General features: G+C 42.0%; 2 protein-coding genes across 2 annotated transcripts in view; both read right to left on the bottom strand.

Moving 5' to 3' along the window:
• LOC115355239 (ELKS/Rab6-interacting/CAST family member 1-like) overlaps nt 1-11411 on the bottom strand; it is a 162730-nt gene extending 151319 nt beyond the window's left edge. The window contains exon 1 of the mRNA XM_030045957.1: nt 11354-11411. The gene's annotated coding sequence lies outside the window, so the exon portion shown is untranslated. The remainder of the gene's footprint in view (nt 1-11353) is intronic.
• Nucleotides 11412-14305: 2894 nt separating this feature from the next.
• LOC115355575 (E3 ubiquitin-protein ligase TRIM39-like) lies at nt 14306-17289 on the bottom strand. The gene has a single exon (XM_030046433.1). It carries the CDS (start codon nt 17287-17289, stop codon nt 15376-15378), a length of 1914 nt encoding a protein of 637 aa, XP_029902293.1. The 3' UTR covers nt 14306-15375.
• Between the last annotated feature and the right edge of the window lie 1195 nt (nt 17290-18484).

Genomic DNA, 18484 nt, shown 5'->3' with positions numbered 1-18484 from the left:
CAGATTACATTTTTTAGCAATTTCACTTTATTTGATAGTGACAGTAGAGAGACAGGAAAGGCAGGGGAGAGAGAGGAGATGACATGAAACAAAGAGATCAGCTCAGAATCAAACCCTGGACGCTGCAGTAAGGACTCAGCCTTGATAAGGTACACACTCTGCCAGGTGAGCCACTATTATCATTGTCACTTAGTCCGCTGACTATTTTTTCAATTAATTCATTCATCATTTCGTCCATAATGTGACAAAAATAATGTCTCAGTGCAGAACCAAAAGCGACGCCTTCAAATTGCTTCCACAGCCAAAAAAAGCCGAGTGGTAATTTTATAACTATATGAACAGAGAAAAGTAAACAAATACTAGCATCTCAGTGACCTTGGTGAAGCTGGAATGGGCAAATGTGTGGGGTTTTTCCTTGATAAATGACTGAAATGGCCTATTGTCAAAACTATGATCAGTTCATTTTCTGCTGATTGAATGATCGTTTCAGCATTAATGGTAAATTGATCAGTGAGCTAACTAGCCAAAATATCAGTGTGTTCCCAAGAACTGATGAACGAGGGCCACTGCCATCGCCTCTGTGGCAGAAAAAAAGCAGCTGACTACTGACTACTCGTACAGAAACCACTAAAACATATGTTGTCCTATAACATTAATACAGAGTGGCAGACATGTAGGTATAAATGTATTGCTGCATAACCCTCCCCCCCTCAACACACCAACACACACACACACACACACATACACACACACACCCCTCTCTCTCTCTCTCTATGTAGGTCATGAGTGCCATACTCTATTTGCTCTAGCTCTACTTGGCTCAAACCCCGATACACACACACACCTCTCTTTTTATCCAATAATCACTTATCAAGGATGCCTGAAGCTCCTTTTCCTACTGCAACAATGACTAGTACACACACACACACACACACAAACAGCAAAAGGGAGTAATGAGAAACCAGCATGACACTGGCTGATATATTTCACAATCCAGAGTGCAGTGAAAAGGTTTTTCCTGTGTGAACTCTGTGACTGCCAGCAGCCTCAGCTGATGTGTGTTCAGACGATCACACACGCTGCTCCACCAGCCCGCTCTCTCCCTCTGTGCTGGTCAGACTCTCGCTCTACACTGCTGCAAACCACATCAAACTTACTGTCCAGTGACATTTTTATTTAATAGATAATGCAGCAATAACGGAAAATCTCTCACTGCTTGCCGTCGCTCCACAGCGGGGTCAGAGGTCAGGGTCAGCTGCGTTAACAGCTGCCCTGAATCTGGCAAGGATTCGGTGTCTGGCTCAAGGGCACTTCAGCAGGGTCGATGTTTTCTGACACGGGGCATTTGAAGGATGGCCTCTCATCACACCAGGCCGCCACGCTGCTCCCACAGCGTAATGCTACAACGTGAACGTCTGCTGTTGGGCAATGTCACCCCAAAGTTCAGCAGCAGCAAGTGACAAATAAAGAAATGAGGCTACAGCGGTCAACATCAGCTGACATTTCTCGTCATAGAAAATGAATGGATTTTCAGAAGCTTACTTCTTCAGTCCCAGTTTCTTCTAGTGCCTTCAAGCAGAAGAATTAGAGCCTGACCAATAGATCAGCTGGCTGATATCATCAAATGTTACTGGCTCAACACAGATACATTGTTTCAGCCTGTACACAGCAGACAGTACATAGTGCAGTAAAAGCACTTTGATTTAATTATTAAATAGTTTGTCCGACAGACTCTGTTGTTTGCAATACTTGGTGTAACACGTGAGTGGCAGAGCAACGGATGACGGCTGAGCTGATGGTTGTGTTGAGAAGTTTACTGATCAAGTCTAAAATATCAAACTTCAGCTACACCTTGAATACAACTAACCCCTTTCTCTCAGGATAAACACAGATGTTAGGAATGACACTGATTAAGGTTCACCTGTGTTTTTTCTGCAATTACATGTTAAAATGGCTGCTATGAAAAACGTCTATTTGATAACCAAATTTGAAGATTCTCACTAACAATGTGTGCTTTCATGTATGAAGATATATATATATTTATTGTTATCAGACGGCTTGTTGTACCAAATACTGATATTTATAACCCCTCCCCATGAGGCTATAATAAGAATGTGCAGTTTTTTCTCTGAAATGTCTCAAACTGTTGTTCACTGTGTTATACCAACTAAATAACTTAATATGACATGAATCCCACACAATCTCATACAGGCTAATAACCAGTGCCTATGAAATACATGTTTCAAAAATAGAATATTGCATTACACTGGTTTCTGTAATCCAGTCAATTCAATTTTGTCAATTATCCAATTATGTTCCATGGAAATAATGTAGAAATGTAGAAAAAACAGCAGATTCGCAAATAATGAAAAATGCCCATCTGTCCTCTTGCTGTTAGTCATGAGTCAAATTGGATAGCAGCATCAGCTACAGTTGATGCCAGACGTGTAAATTTAAAGAAATGTTGTCAAATAAAGCACAGACACCGTGTGAAGAATCTAGGTTATGCCCCCCTCCCCGTCATACAACATTGTGTTTAGTCATGCTTTTACAGTCTGTTGATCAGTGCATGTGTGTTTTATGAAATAAATGGCCTAAATACTGACTGTTCAACTCATTAAGTCAATTAGGTCGATGAAATCTTGGGAATAACTGAGCTGTGAAAATAATGGAAAATGTCAGTCAGTCTTTTTTTTCCACCATGCTCTACTGTACAGCAGCAAAAAAAAAAAAAAAAAAAAAAAACAGCAATTTTAAAAAGCCAGCCAGTCAGTCGGTCAGACATCCTAGGAGACAGTGATGTAAGCCTCAGGTCACTGAATACACGAGCTGTGGGACACGCACGCACACACACACACGCACACACACACACACACGCACACACACACACACGCACACACACACACACGCACACACAAACAGACATGTTGGTCATATGATCCTGACTCTCCCATTACTGTTGACATGAGCTGAGCTGACCTAAAGCTCTTCAGCGTGCATGAAGAAAACCTTCCTCTGTTGGTCGATGCAAGAAACTTCCTTGTTGTTGTTTCCTTGTTGCATGTGCCTTTACCAGTTTTTACATGTTTCTTATCTCTGTCATGTACAATATTTGCTTTTTCTTGTGTCCAGGCCCTGTGGCATTGACCCATACACTCCTTACTGGTGATTGGTTGGTGATCTAGGCCAGGGTTTTTCAAACTTTTTTGAGTTCAAGACCCCCAAGTTACTTTTCATTAAGCGACAGAGTCCTGACATGAAAGTATAGTTTGGTTTAAGTAAGTATTAAATATTAAGTCTGACTCACAGTATGTAGACAGTTGGTATAAGCCTGCCATTGGCCGACTACTTCATTCAGATGTCACATTCTGATTGGTTTAAAGAAATACAAACAAGTCAGGGTGTTTTGTCCCCTATAGCAGCACAATAATGGGGTCAGCCAGAGTTTTCTCCAGCGCTAAAACAAATTGGGGTATGGCTATGTGAGACTAGTAAGCGTCTAATAAATCTTAAATTGTTTAGATGTCATGCTTGAAAACTGACCAATAGATTCAAAGTGGTGGAGCTGCAGTAAAACATAATGTTGCAGTAATCACTCATACATTTTTTATGTATCATAATAATTTCTAGTGGATTGAAATATATTGTCAATCTGTTCCTCATTCTCCAGAACCCCTGGAAGCCTGTCAACCACCGTATTTTGAAAACAGCCCTATATTCCCACAATAATCTGGAAATTAGGGCTGTCTAATACTAGCAAAGATAATCAAATAGTGTGATTGCAATTGGAATTTTTCAGTGCATTATGAAGCCCAAAAAAAAATGTAATGGGATAATAAAGCTTAAAATTTACTCAATTTGAATGTCAACAAAGATTTTAGAGACTAGATTTGATTTGATTTGTTTTCCAGGAATTCTACAAAACTCCACAATACCTTGTTTGGGATGTTGCCAGAAAACATCAGCAGTGAGGTTTTGGTGTTTGCTTGAATAACTGTGCAGCGCTCCTGGTGACCCAGTTTAATCTCCCCGTGCCCCAACATGGGGTCCTGACCCAGGCCTTGAACAGCCCCGCAGCAGTGTATCTTTACAGCCGATGTTCTGCTAGGCACAAATCTTTGGCCAGAGAGATGGCACTGACAGCCAGTCAGTTACAGCCATACACACACACACACACACATGCACACACACACACAGGGACCATCTGCTCTGTCTCCCCTCAGGCCAAAAACACACACCTGGACAAAAAACAAGCCAGGACCCTGCCTCTAGCAACCACACACACACACACACACACACACACACACACACACAAAGAAAAGACACATAAATAGGACACACCAAAATGTGTCCACATGCACATTGAGACAATGAGGCACACAAACAAACACACACAGGCACACACACAAACACACACACAGCCAGACACAAGCTAACCCAGATGGATAGAAACAAATATACACAGATTCATCTGTATATAGAATGTAACACACACACACTCAAAGACAAGCATATACACTTAAAAAGGGAAATACACAAATGCGAACGTACATGGCCATAGCCACACACACCAACACACACACACACACACAGACACACAGGGAAGCACTCATCAGTTCAGTGGCCATGAGTGATCATGTCACTAAGCACACACACACACACACACACACACACACACACACACACACACACACACACACACATCTACTGCTCCATTTGAGGCCAATATGAGACAGGAGAGACAGAGTCAGTGACTTCCCCCTCTTCTTCTTCTTCTTCTTCTCCGGGCCTGCTGACCTGTACATAATAAAGTGTTCATGTTCCAATTGTCCACAGAAACTGCCTGTTTCCTGGGCATTTTTTAACTCAAGAGGACGTGATGAGTCCTTGTGTCTGAAGTGAAGAATACCCCTGCCCCAACTCCTCCCTGTGCTGTATCAAAACACCACAAACTACCCAAACTAAGTGATGCCATCAGTAATAACTACCGCAGTAGCGTCACCACACTAAACCGACTGGCTGATAGTCAAAGATTGCTGCAGCCCTAGCTATTCATATTATGTTTCTACTCAACATGTACTCCACCATCTTGCTGCTTTTGCCTTTCCACTTCTGCACACTCTCACAGATGTATGAGCCCTCCAACTCCATCCCTATCATATACAGTGTTTATCAGTTATGCACCCTTCTATACGCCTTTATTTATATCTTTATTATTCTTCCGCCCATTTTGTGCTCTGATTTACCCACAGATGAACTGCAGATTGATCTATCACTAGTTCATCGTTGTCTTCATAGTCCATCAAGATTGGACTACACTATATGCCACCACAAGGGTGCCCCGGTGGTTCACCTGGTAAGTGCGTACCACTTGTTAAGGCTGAGTCCTGATAACAGCGTTTTGGGTTTGAATCCAACCTCAGGTCCTTTGCTGCGAGTCATCCCCTCTCTCTCCTCTGCCTTTCCTGTCTCTCTTTACTGTGACTGTCAAATAAAGCAGAAATGCCAAAAAAATAACCTTTAAAAAAAAAAACTATATGCCACCACCACAAGCTGTTAACTTGTATAGACCGTGATTTTTGATATTTAACACAGTTTCATTGGTCTCATTGGCTTTACTATCATGGATTAGGTAATTGTTTTTTCTTCAAGCTTGTGCAAATTTACCTTGACAGAAAAGTCTAAATGCATTCTTGCACACACAAACTCTCTCACGCACACTCACAAAATGCGCTCTGTTTATTTTGCATGTCTTGAGGACTTCATTCAAGCCACTACACACCATGTGATATCGCATCTGCTAAAATTCAAGTCTGAATATCACATGAATTAAAAGAAGACGACAACAAAGAGTAGCACACACACACACACACACACACACACAGAGAACTATGACGCAGTCGACATCATGGGATTCAGCACACACTAGCATATGACTGTCCAAAAGCCATCAATGCACAGGACACACATCTCTCTCTCTCTCTCTCTCTCTCTCTCTCTCTCTCTCACTCTCCCTCTCTCTCCCTCTGCCTTTCACACACAGACACACACAGATGCTAACACGTTATGACAGCAATGCCATGCTGCCCTGATCGGAGCATCCCCGAGTGCAATTACAGCACAGTTGTTCTCATATCATGATATAAATATCCAAATAAAGAGCCACATTTGAACTGCGGCTCCTACTGACACTGACCCTGGAATTGGCCCAGAAGTGAAACTGGGAGCCAAAATAACCTCATCACGCCCACAAAACCTCCACAGGAAAACACCAACACACACACACACACACACACACACACACACACAGAGTGAGATATGTTTCATCATATACCTCCCTATGCTGTTACCTAACAGTGCAGCCATGTTGCCCATCTCATCTTTCCTCACACACAGTGTTGTCTTAAGCCTCATAAAATCCTAGAATATCCACAACGCTACCAAGAAAGTCCTCACGGTTGAATGCCAAGTACTTCTGCTGTATGTGTGTGTGTGTGTGTGTGTGTGTGTGTAATGTGCTAGCACAGCAGTGAACAGGCTTCGGAATCTGACAAAAGCCCAATATGGCCACAGATGAAGAATCTACACCAAATTAAAGAGAGACGATCATCAGGACAAATCAGCATTAAGTACAGTATTAACCACTCGTTAGTGTTAAACACAAGCGCTAAGAATGAGAGCCAGCTTTTTTGGTTACCCAATATGTGAGATCAACATCTTAGCATGCAAATCTTCGCACATGTACACTCATTTCTGCCTGTTCTCTTTTCACTTTCTCTATCTCTAACCTCTCCATCCCCTCTTTCTCCATCTCTCGCTCTAATCCAGACTTTCTCTCTCTCACTTTTTCAGTCTCTCTTTATCTCACTTGTCCCCCGGATGCTTTCTCTTTCCGACTTCCTCTCCCTCTCTCTCTCTCTCACTCTCCATCAGCATTCCAGAAGGTGTTCTGCATGTTCTATTTATGTGACAACCACACACACCAGTCTACCACACACACACACATCACCCAACCTACACTTATCCGGCTAGCGTTTCACCGAGGCAGCCGGAATTTGACAAATTCCGCCTCTCGCCCTGGGATCCAGCCTCATAAAAAAACACATTACACCCATCACGAAAGTTATTGCTCTCCATTTCTCTCCGTTTCCGTCTCACACTTGTGGCCAGAGAGCCAAGTCAAGCCAAGTCATCTTTGTTTGTACGGCCTTTAATCACCATTAAAGTCTTGAGGGCCTTCACAGCGGCCACTTTTATGAAAACAATAAATGAAAGCGACACATCCTCAGACCCACGATGTGAAAAAGGCACTTCCCCTTTAAGTGGAGATACGACCTGCTTGTCACCAGCTCCAGCTCCTCTGACCTCCAGGCTGCCACTGTCACATCAGCATAACACTAACAATATTACAGTTTGATCGCTGAATACTGGAACTGTAGTAGAAATTATCACAATAATAATCATATTACCAATAGTGACAGAGGCATATCAGCGTTTGTGAAGTACTACGGTGCAATGCATCCTGGCAGCTGCTTTTGAACGATTTGGATATGCCTGGGCCTAGACGTGGTCATCAGATGTTGTCTATAATTTAGAGCTGCATGACACTCACAAGAAAAACTTGCATTTCCACTAAAATTGTTAATCACATCGCAATTGCAATATCTGACAAAATAACTGCGATTTGTATTTTTTCACCATTTCATTCAGCTCGACTTAAAACAATTGTCAACAGAATAAAACTAACATGATCGTTTGTTGAAAACACATTTCCTCATCTTTAGGCCTGTCTTGAAAAGCTTAACCCTGTTTGATTGTTATAAAACCAAATATTAGTGGCTGTGAAAGGTGGGTGAACAGTTATTGGTATTGTCAAAAAACTGCTTTAGTGCATCATTACTTTTTTTATTAGTTAGGAGGAAAAAATGAGAATATATTACTTAGGTTTGTCTAGCTTTCAAAATAAAAGTTTTTTGTGGATTTTTTTTTTTTTTTTTTTTTTTTTGGATCAGACATTCTGCACAGCCCTACGCCTCGTTTAGCTGATCAGCAGCACCTTTCCCTCTAGAAGAAAATTAATCACCACCCCTCGCAAACAGGATAGTGAAGAAGTCAAAACTGCAACTTTGCTATTTCATTGAATTCCTCGTGCTGCCGGGCTACACTCGGTACAGAATATTAGCAGTCCATTACACTAAATACTTGTGTTGGGGAGGAGATGTCTCGGTAAGATACAGGTGATGCGGATGTCGGCTCAGCAGAGCCACAGCGCTACTTGTAACTCCACTCCACGGCACCTGTCCCATCACAGATAAGACACATAATACAGTTCAGACACTGGAAAGCACAACACCGATAAGACACAGATACCATCAGCTCCAGTCCATTGTGCACCACAGGAAATTAATCTTACATGCAGGCTGGGCAAACAAAGCGTGCAAACAAACACATGACTTCATACACACATAAAGACACAGAGACACAATGCATCTATGTAGGAAATACACACAAACACATATATGGGACTACAGAAAGACACAGACCTGTACTTGGATGCATATGGCTTGCACATATGCACACTTACACACATTGCACCCTGGGAGCAATAACCTTCTATTTATCTAATCTTTGCTGCTGCCAACATAACAAATATGGAAAATGTACTGTTGAGGCTTGACAATTAATACCAAGCCAGGGAGGCACAAAACCAATTCTGCGGGGTGCTGTAGCTAATGGATAAGAAAATGGCCACAGTGTTGTTGTCATTAGTTTAAATCTCCAGACCACACAAGAAAATATGGGCAAGGAAATGAGCAAAAAAAAAATCACTAATGCTATGTGTGACTGATCAGTGGACAGCAGTGGTGTGAGCGCAGCCACCCACATGTTCCTGTAACATCTCCTCTAAGCCCTTCCTGTGAAGAGGAATGTGTTCACAGCCAACCTGCCAGGTAAAATAAAGATGAAGCAACGTGAGAGGATGACCGCAACATCCTCCTGAACACGCCGAAAGGTGAGGGCCCACTACACCACAACTGTGCCTGCCGGCTTGCACACTGGACTGCAACAGTGCAGAAGAGCAAACACTTGTGTGCAAGTGGAGCTAAATGGTAACACAAATCTCTATGTTATGGCATTGGGCTACAACTAACTATTATTTTCATTGTCAATTCATGCATCGTTTTTGTTTTTATTGAGGAAGGCCCACCACAAGTTACAAGCCCATGAAGGGTCATGAAAGTTTTGAAATTGTCAAATTAGCAGACATAATAATCCCAAATCCTAAAAATCCCCAAAACAGCAGAATATGAGCATTTATGAAGCTGCAGCTAGCAACTGTTCTGAGTTTTTACTTGACAAAGGACTAACAGCTTCAAAATTCAAATGATTTAATTTTCTGCCAATCCACTAAGCGATTTATTGACTAATTGTTACAGCTAACTACATGTCTGCTTGAATTTAAGTTTTTCATACAACCATTCAGTGGAAGCAAAGTGACTTACAGCACTGTGAGAGCATATAATTTTAGCACAGTGCTTATTTATTCATTACTTTTCACAGAAAAAACCTTCACAACTAAATAACATAAGTGAGTAGAAAAAAGACTCCATGTCAGCCATGGTGGTGAGACAACAGATGGCTGGAAAGGCACTTTGCCTGATGATGAGAAGTAGTTTTGAGAGGCGATTTCAAAGATGGTGCTGACTTCTCCAGCTTCAGCTCCTGCCTCCACAGCCTCTGGACCCTGGTGGCTGAAGCCCGGTCACCTGTAGCCTTCAGGAAGGACACAGGGCGGGTCACAGCAACCTCAGTGAGGATGTCAGGCTCATTCCGAATCTAAACTTCAGGAAGAAAACTGAGGGCCAGGCCATGCAAAGCCTCAAGAAAAATCCACAAACTCAACCCTAAAGCAACAGGAACTGAAACCCTAGCTGGGTTAAATCTGCTCGGCTCATTGTATTCATTGCTTTATTCAGCTGTAAAACACCAGACTGAGGTGTGCAGAGCCGCTGGGCATTTAAAAATGTCCAGTGTTTACAATAAACTTTGTGGAAGGAAGCGGCTCACTTCCCCGACTCCGTGTTCCCGGAGGAGGGGCGGTGCAAGTCTGTGGAGCCGTGGGCGGAGCGCGGCGCAGATCACGGCGTCCCGACCAGGAAAAAAAAAAAAAACACGCAGATTTCACCTCTCTATGTCGATAACAGTCAAATCACCTCCCTGCTTGGTGACAGTTTATTTGATTAACAGGCTGCTGGTAGCGCAACACACAGATAAGTCTCAGCAGTGTCGCTGGATACTGTTGCAGTTTGGGTTTTGCTGCCCCGCCTGCAGACCGTCAGCTGACAGGAGCTGGCTACGTTGACAGCAGTTTCTTATGAAAGTATGGCAGCATGAAAAAAAAAAAAAAAAAAAACTATTCAGCCGTTCACAGAAAAGCAAAACTTTGTACCTTGAGGGACAAAAGTTCAGTAATCAGCCTAAGGCAACTTTAGAAATAGTATTAAACAAATCACAGCGAAAACAGAAGTCCTTATGGCAATATTATTAGAGGAGATAAAATACACCAGTCACTATGTGGACTATCAAAGGCAGTGATAAGGTATGAAAAGGTACGCTTGAAGGAATATTACAGGAATATGACAGTGATTAGGTGGGTTTGAGGGACTAACAGAGACGTCAGCTGCACTTCATCCGCCAACACAGCGAACAGATTGATAATCGCATTTAGAGGGGTGGACTACAGAGACAAGCCATGCTGTATGAGCGTGTTATTCCGAGGACATTACCTCCGGGATGCAGCCTCTCTATTCTCCAAATCGTGAAGAAACCTTGCAGTAGCCGAGCTTGCATTGTCGTCCCTGCTCCCTTCCAAAATATAGAAAAAAAAAAAAACACAACCCTATCATGATGACAGTCCGGCCAAAAACACTGCTCCCCTCCGGCAGAAATCTACCAGAGCCCCTTCAGGTCTCCCGGCTAACCTGGAGCCAGTGGGTGAGCTGAGTGCACGGTGTGTGTGTGTGTGTGTGTGTGTGTGTGTGTGGGGGGGGGGTGGGGGGGGGGGGGGGGTCATACGGTTTGGCAGCACAGCACAGGCATTAAATCACATTTTATCATTATTGCTGTTGTTGCTATTATACTGTTTCTACACTGTGGCTGCGACGAGGCACACACAAACACAGCGACACACACATGGGATGTTGACCGAGTGCAATGTACAACAAACACGCACGCACATTAGTGTATTCGTGCACACACACATACATACACGTACACACACACACACACACACACACACACACACACACACACACACACACACGAGACTGCCAGCTAAGTTCCAGATACTCACTGCGGCTAGGTCCACTTCAGCAGTAGTATCCTGGGTTGTGAAATAAGCACTGTGTTTAAAAAAAAAAAAAAAAAAAAAAAAAAAAAAAAGGCCAGTCACATTTCGTCTCCAGTTTCCCTGCTGCCAAAATCACCAAGTCACGACTGGAAGCGACCGTCGCTCGAGGTAAACTCCTCTTTTTGGGGTTGTCTTGCTTTCTCTCAGTGCCCGTCTCGCTGTCGCTTGTCTGCCTGCCTGCCTGCCTGCCTGCCTGTCTGTCGTCCCCTCCTTTCCGTCTTTGCCAGCTCTGCCAGTGGCTTCCCCACCGCTCGGGCGCTCCCGTGACGTAACGGCGGTGAAGCGCGCCCCCGAGACGTACCCCCTCCCCTCCTCTCCACCCTCTCTCTCTCTCATCCCGTGCGCGTCCGTGATATTTAATAAACAATTAAAGTCTTAATGAAAGGAGGATTGACGTTTTGGCGAAAATACCATTTTTATTTTCTAATATATTTTATTTTCAAAAGAATCCCATTACCTTTATATTCTGGGAGTGATGGTGTACTTTAATAAGTTAATATTAGTCTACCTCATGGCGTACAAAGAAATGCCAGATGTTTTTGAACAATACGCCCTCCTTTTGCAACTTTACAATTTTATAATTTTCAGAGTGACAACACTTTCAACAATGAAGGCTACAGTGGTGCGTTTTTGGATTGTTCTCTTCCAGAAAACCCTGTTTACCTGCTCTCTTTGCTGGCTGTGTCCTAATAATTGGAATTTATTCACTTTGAAGAACCCAGAATTGGTGCCAGCATTTTTGATAGCATTTTTGATGTTGTGACTATTTTGAATAACCTGACCCCCAGGAACATATTTCAGTGTGTTGAATTACTGAAGCAAGACGCCAACAAAATGCCACTTCCTTGTGATTTGAATCATTCCTCAAAGCACAAGCCTCAGTGTGCCTCAGTAAGTGCACCTTACTGTGAATAAGGCTGTACCTGAATCCCAGAATACATCTCTTCAGCAGCTAGGTGTTGAATGTGTGATGTGTGCTATAATTGTTAGGATAATAATCATACCTGAACACAAAAAAAAATAAAGTTTATGGCATTATTTGCAAAATGTAAAATCTAAATGAAGGGTGACATCTTATATTGTGCATGTGCAAACAGGGGTATGTATGACATGGCCAGGGAGAGACAAAGTGTGTATGTGCATTTCTGCCTCTATGCAAAAGTGCATTATGCAAATAATGTCTAAATATACAACAATCCTACCGGAAAACAGATCTGGAAAGATGTGTCGATCCACAGAGTGATGTTGTCATTAAAAGTGAATTGTCTAATACAGTAGATTTGTTTCTAGGCCTAACAAACAGTGTTGTTTTAGTCTCAACTTTGTAACTCTCTGTCATGTTAACCTGCTGTAAACAGATATCTTTTATGTTTGCTAGGTAGCTGACCAGCAGGATAATTTAGCAATGCAACTGATTGTAGTGGTAACTATGGTGCAAATAGGATGTACTAACAAGACAGAGCGTGCAAGACAGTAACCTCTCAGACACTAACCATAATAAAGCTCAGAGGGAACAGGGACAGTGACTCAGAGGCAGTATACAAGACCCAATTTTCTGTTAGTCTGTTATCTCTCTATTGATAAACCCGAAAACGCCATTAATAACTTTTATCCTTTTTTATTGTCATCAGGACAGTCCTCACTCATAGTCCCGGCTTTAGTTGCCTCTCTCTGTGGAAGGATGACCGAATCTGCCAAGGTTAGCTGATATTCCTGATCAGTGATTACAAATTTAGTTAGATTTTATCAGCTGAAAATTTGACTGAGTAACTGCACTCTGTAGAAATATTAAACTTGGGTAAAATTACTGGCACTTATCATTAATACTATTTTAAGCTCTCTGTCATCTTATTTGTGAGTTGCTTTGAAAATTCCCAGGGCTATGAAATTGCTTAGTCTATGTTTGTATGTGCATACATGTGTGTATGTGTGTGTGTGTGTGTCATGCCACAATTCATGCAGTTATAACTCATCATGACTCTGACCTCCTCGGTCTGTCTAACCCTATCTTAAAGAAAACTGTCCATCTGGAAACTGACAATAGACACACCTGCAAACATACATGCTTCGCCAAAGAAAACCTCCATATATACACTAACAGATGCGCGCACACACACACACACACACACACACACACACACACACACACACACACACACACACACACACACACACTGACGTCCCAGTTCCCTGGGCGCCAGTCAGTCAGACAGCTGAGGTATAAATAGTCTGCTGGCTAAAGTTCCCCTTGACACAAACACACACAGAGTGGACCAGCGCTGCCCTCTGACATGTCTCTGCTCATCTGCTTGTTGTAAAGTGTCATTTTTATCTTTTTTATTTGTTATATTATAGTGGCCCATGGCTTTTTACTTGTTACGACATTGTACAGAACTTTGTCGCAATGTGTGTTTGTAAAAAGTGCAAGGAGGTTATTTTATCATCTTCATTTTTCCATTAGATGTTAGAATTATTTCTGTGCTGTGCTGCTGCTGTGGTGGTTTTTTGCTGTGTTTTGCCTGTAATTCCCTGATCCACTTTTGCTTTTTGTCTAATAATATCCACTGCTTGCTTTAGCTTGTTTAATGAATGTACAAATTTCCCATAAAGATGGATAATTAATCACTTATTCCCTGGCAACAGAGAAGTTTTGTGTTACGAGTCCATCATGTCATTGAAAAGTCACCCTTACAATGAGTCCATCAACTGCCATACACCCTAAAATAGCAAGTAAACAGACGCTGGACCACAAAATAAGGGGGAAAAAAATATAACTTACTAAACTGTATAAATTTAATGAACAGGAACAACATCTTGCCCATGAGCAAGGCACTTGATTTCCAGCTCACAGCTGTATGTGAAATAAATGAATGTGAAACAATGTGTTGCTGGAAAACAAAAGCAACTGAGTATATAAAGGTCAAAAGATTACATGACAATGATCTAGTTTGTAAAAAAAACAAAACAAAAAACAAAAGAGCAGTAGCACACCACAGTTGCATAATATACATTATTTATATTAAGAAACATTTTATGTTTGAGTTCCTCCATCATTAAGACATCTATTAAGACATGCTAAACAGACAGAAGAAAACCACGTTTGTCACAAAGACCTGTATAATATTGTTGTTGTTATTATTATGAATATTATTCTTTTAAGTAACTATTTCAATAGCATGGTTTCACACTGAGGAAATTGCACTGATTTTCTGCAATTTTAGCAATAATGTCAAATTAAAAGGATACAAATATTTTCATTGTTTTTTTTTGTTTGTTTGTTTGTTTGTTTGTTTGTTTGTTTTGTGGAATCCAGGATGGGACAGTTCAAATTAACAACCCAGGATCCTTTGATTGCACTGTCCCTCCTACTTGTTTCCATTCAAACAGGACAAAGACATCAGTTATTATACCATGCTGCCACCTTCTGGTCAGAAAGTGGCATTGCAGCATGTGCCCACATTCTTAAAATTAGTTTTAACTATTCTATTCTATTCTATTCTATTCTATTCTATTCTATTCTATTCTATTCACTTCACATACTAAACATACTAAAGGTTAAAGCTGTAAAAGCATTTGGCATGTTTATTATGTACCTTGAAGGTTAACTAACACCAACACTCAGCCTCTTCTTTAGCAGTGAGGCAGCTGCTCCACCTGCAGGACTTCAGGGCAGACCATTATCTGTAGTTAGTTTGAACTACAGATTGTATTTCTCACTGTTCCTCATTGGTGTCCAAATAAAATGCATAAATGAAATGCGTGTAGTGATCTTGCAAGTGATTACTTTTACCATGCCATGCAGTGCAAACATCACTAAGCTATGTATAAAAACAAAACAGGGATATATTTATATATTAGACAGTTGATAAAGTACCATACTATGTTTTACATTGTGCTATTACACTACTCTGTCTGTTACACTTCATCTTGAGCTATGTGTGTTATATAAATGAAGCTTGAAGCTCTCAAAGTGGTGTGTGGCCCACAGGAGTGATTTTGATTGGATTACCATCAAAATCGAAGACCCCAAAAATAGGGTAGAGCTTAGGCCTGCTATTCAAAGAACTGCCAGTCAAAGAATAGAAAAGGGCTTTCAGTGGTGGTACACTCTCACTGAAGTTACAGCCAGTGAAGGAGTAGATCAGAGTCCTGGCATCCACATCATAGAAGGAGACCTCTCCCTCCTCATAATCAACAAACACACCAACCCTCTGAGGCCTCTGTCTCAGGTATAAGGGACAAGGAGGTGAAGTATTAACAAAATACACTTCCTCAAATTCATTAAACCTCCCACACACAGTCCAGCCTCCCTCCTCAGGGATGGGACAGAAAAAGTAATTCTTCCTGTTAATGGACTCTCTGGCCACTCCCAGAAACCAAAAAGTACACCCATTGAGCTGAACCTCATAGTAGAACCTCCCTGAAGAAAAGCCCTCTTTCCCAAGAATGTAGGGTTGATATTCAATTCGTTTTTGGCTGTGTGGGACTGTCAATTGGTAGTTTTGAGAAAACCTCACTTCTCTCTCATCCTGAGACACAATGAGTTTGGGATATGCTGTGTCGGGGTCCAGTGTCACATCCACTTCATCCAACTGCTGGATCGTCATCAGCTTGTCTTGAGGCAGATTCTCAGTCTCTTCACAGAAGGTTGTCATCTGTTTTTTTGCTGTTGCAGTCTCTTTAATAGCTTTATAACCATCAGAAATTTGGACTTCAGTGATAAGCTTTTCCATCTTGTTACAGAGCGTCTCTTTCAGCTCGGTCACTGCCTTTCTCACTGTCTCCACACATGGGTTAATTTGACAACTGATGTCAGAGTAATCAATGGTATGCAGAGGGGAGGGAAGGGACAAAAGGCTCCAAACCATGTCTGGTGGGACTTCAGTGTGTGGAGCATCACAGGGGGGAGGAATCCCCCCCAGAGAGTGGAAGAGGTCCTTTGTGTATGGAGGGTCACAAGGAGATGGTAGGTACTGCAAGAGGTGGAGATGGTCCTCGGAGTGGGAGAGTTGCTCCAGCTCAGTTCTTCTCCTCTCAAGATCAGTAACTTCCTGCTCCAGCTCTGTTATGACGTCTTTAGCCTGCTTCTCTGCATCTCTATTCTTCTCCTCTATCACTCTAACCAGCTCAGCCTGGTTTCTTTGCAGCGAGGCCACTAGAGTATGGAAAACCTCAGCAATGTCTTCTAAGTCTTTCTTTGCGTTGTTCCTCCTTTGTGTTATTGAGCATTTGATCTCCTGAATACTCTTGGTTTTGTCTTTTTCCATCTGTTTTATTTCTGACATCACTGCCTCCAGCCAGGCTTTCCTGTTTCTGAACTCTTCCTCTAGAGGGATGGTTTCATGCAATGTGTGGTTGTCTTTCATGCACATGATACAAAGACAAGTCTGGTCCTCCGTACAGAAGAGTTCAAATATCTTGTCATGCTTCTTACACACCCTCTGATCCAGGTTTGGCACAGGGTCGATCAGCTTGTGCCTCTTCAAGGCTGTGGCTCTCTGATGAGGCTCCAGGTGGAGCTGGCAGTAAGAGGCCAGGCACACCAGGCAGGTCTTCAGGGCCTTTTGCTTCCCCTCAAGACACACGTCACAAGGCACCTCCCCTGGTTTGGCAGGAGACTCATCTCTACCACTTAGGCTCATCTTTTTGAAATGTTCCACAATTTCTCTGAATCCGGTATTGACCCGAAGCTCAGGTCTTCTGTGGAAAGTCTCCTTGCACAGCGGACACTGCGTCAGGGGATGAGTGTCCCAGTACCCTGTGATACAGGCCTTGCAGTAGTTGTGTCCACATGGAGTAGAGACAGGCTCAGTGAACACATCTAGACAGATCGAACACAGGAACTGATCTTCACACAGGACACTGCCGGCTGAGGCCATGTCTGGACAAGAATAGAGTACAGCACAACAGAGAAGAAGAATGTAGAGAGGTAAGGTGTTAAACAAATATGAAATTTGAAGTTTTTAATCCCATTTCAAACCCTACATATATGATTTTTTTTTAATATATATATGTATCATAAGGTTAGTTTTTTTAGTGGTACTCAGATTTTGGTTGTCAGAAATATGTTTTTAGTACCTGTGTAAACTGGGCATCTTTTTTTAAATTTATTTTTTATTTTATTTTACTTTATTTATTTATTCATTTAGCTATTAGCACCCATGTGGAAAATGCCAGCAGTCAGATTGCTGTGCTTTCTCATGTTGTCCGCTAAAAGTTGTCCTTGAACACACTGCAAACAAAGACTACAGCCGATGGCCAACACACACACACGATCCCTGCTTGGGTAATACAGACCTCTCCATATCAGAGGGCAGCAGGCTCAAAAAGGCATGATGATCCTCAAAAAACAAACTAACAAAAAAAATGTATATGTGTACATGCAAAAGAAAACATTTGACCAAAAAAGAGCCTTTTTAAGAAAAATGTTTTTTTTTTTTTTTTTTTTAAGTTTTTTTTCTCTTTCTTGTCTTCATTTTATTTGTAGGTGCCGCAAAAAAAAAAAAAAAACATGTATTTGTTGTCTTTTTATGCCACTAAGGACAGGGTGCACCAGCAGCTGTCCCAACCGCGGTAGACAGTGACACTGAGGGAGAATTTACTGTAGTCTTTAACTTAGGAGTGGATCAAACTGGGGAAAAGCGTATTAGGACACCCCGCGTTATTTCAGCTCGGCACTGTATTATATCAAAGTGCGACGGAGGCTCCCGGTGAGGCAGTGCGCCGCTATTTTCCTCTCTAAAACCCGACAAAACAAGACAGTTTGAGGTCCTTACATGTTGGATGGAAAGTGAAACCATAAAAAGCAAAGTCTCGTTGTCATTCGACTTAGGGTCAAATCTGATTTAAAAACTGCCAGCGTCAAAGTGTATTCCTATAGATCAGCAGCCAATCAGTGAGCGGTGTGTGTATGCGTGTGTGTGTTTAGGTCATTTATTGTAGGCCTATTTCTCATCTCATCATATATGAAACCACGACAAGCTGTTGTTCCTCCAACAACTTATAAGTGAGTTTTGCTGTCACCTCATATCCAGGATATCCTATTTCCTGGATATTCATGGTAGGAAATCTCTA

Source organism: Myripristis murdjan, chromosome 23 (assembly GCF_902150065.1).
Source record: "Myripristis murdjan chromosome 23, fMyrMur1.1, whole genome shotgun sequence".
NCBI classification, from domain to species: domain Eukaryota; kingdom Metazoa; phylum Chordata; class Actinopteri; order Holocentriformes; family Holocentridae; genus Myripristis; species Myripristis murdjan.
Note: the sequence above shows the minus strand (reverse complement) of the source record. Positions and strands in the feature narration are given on the sequence as shown.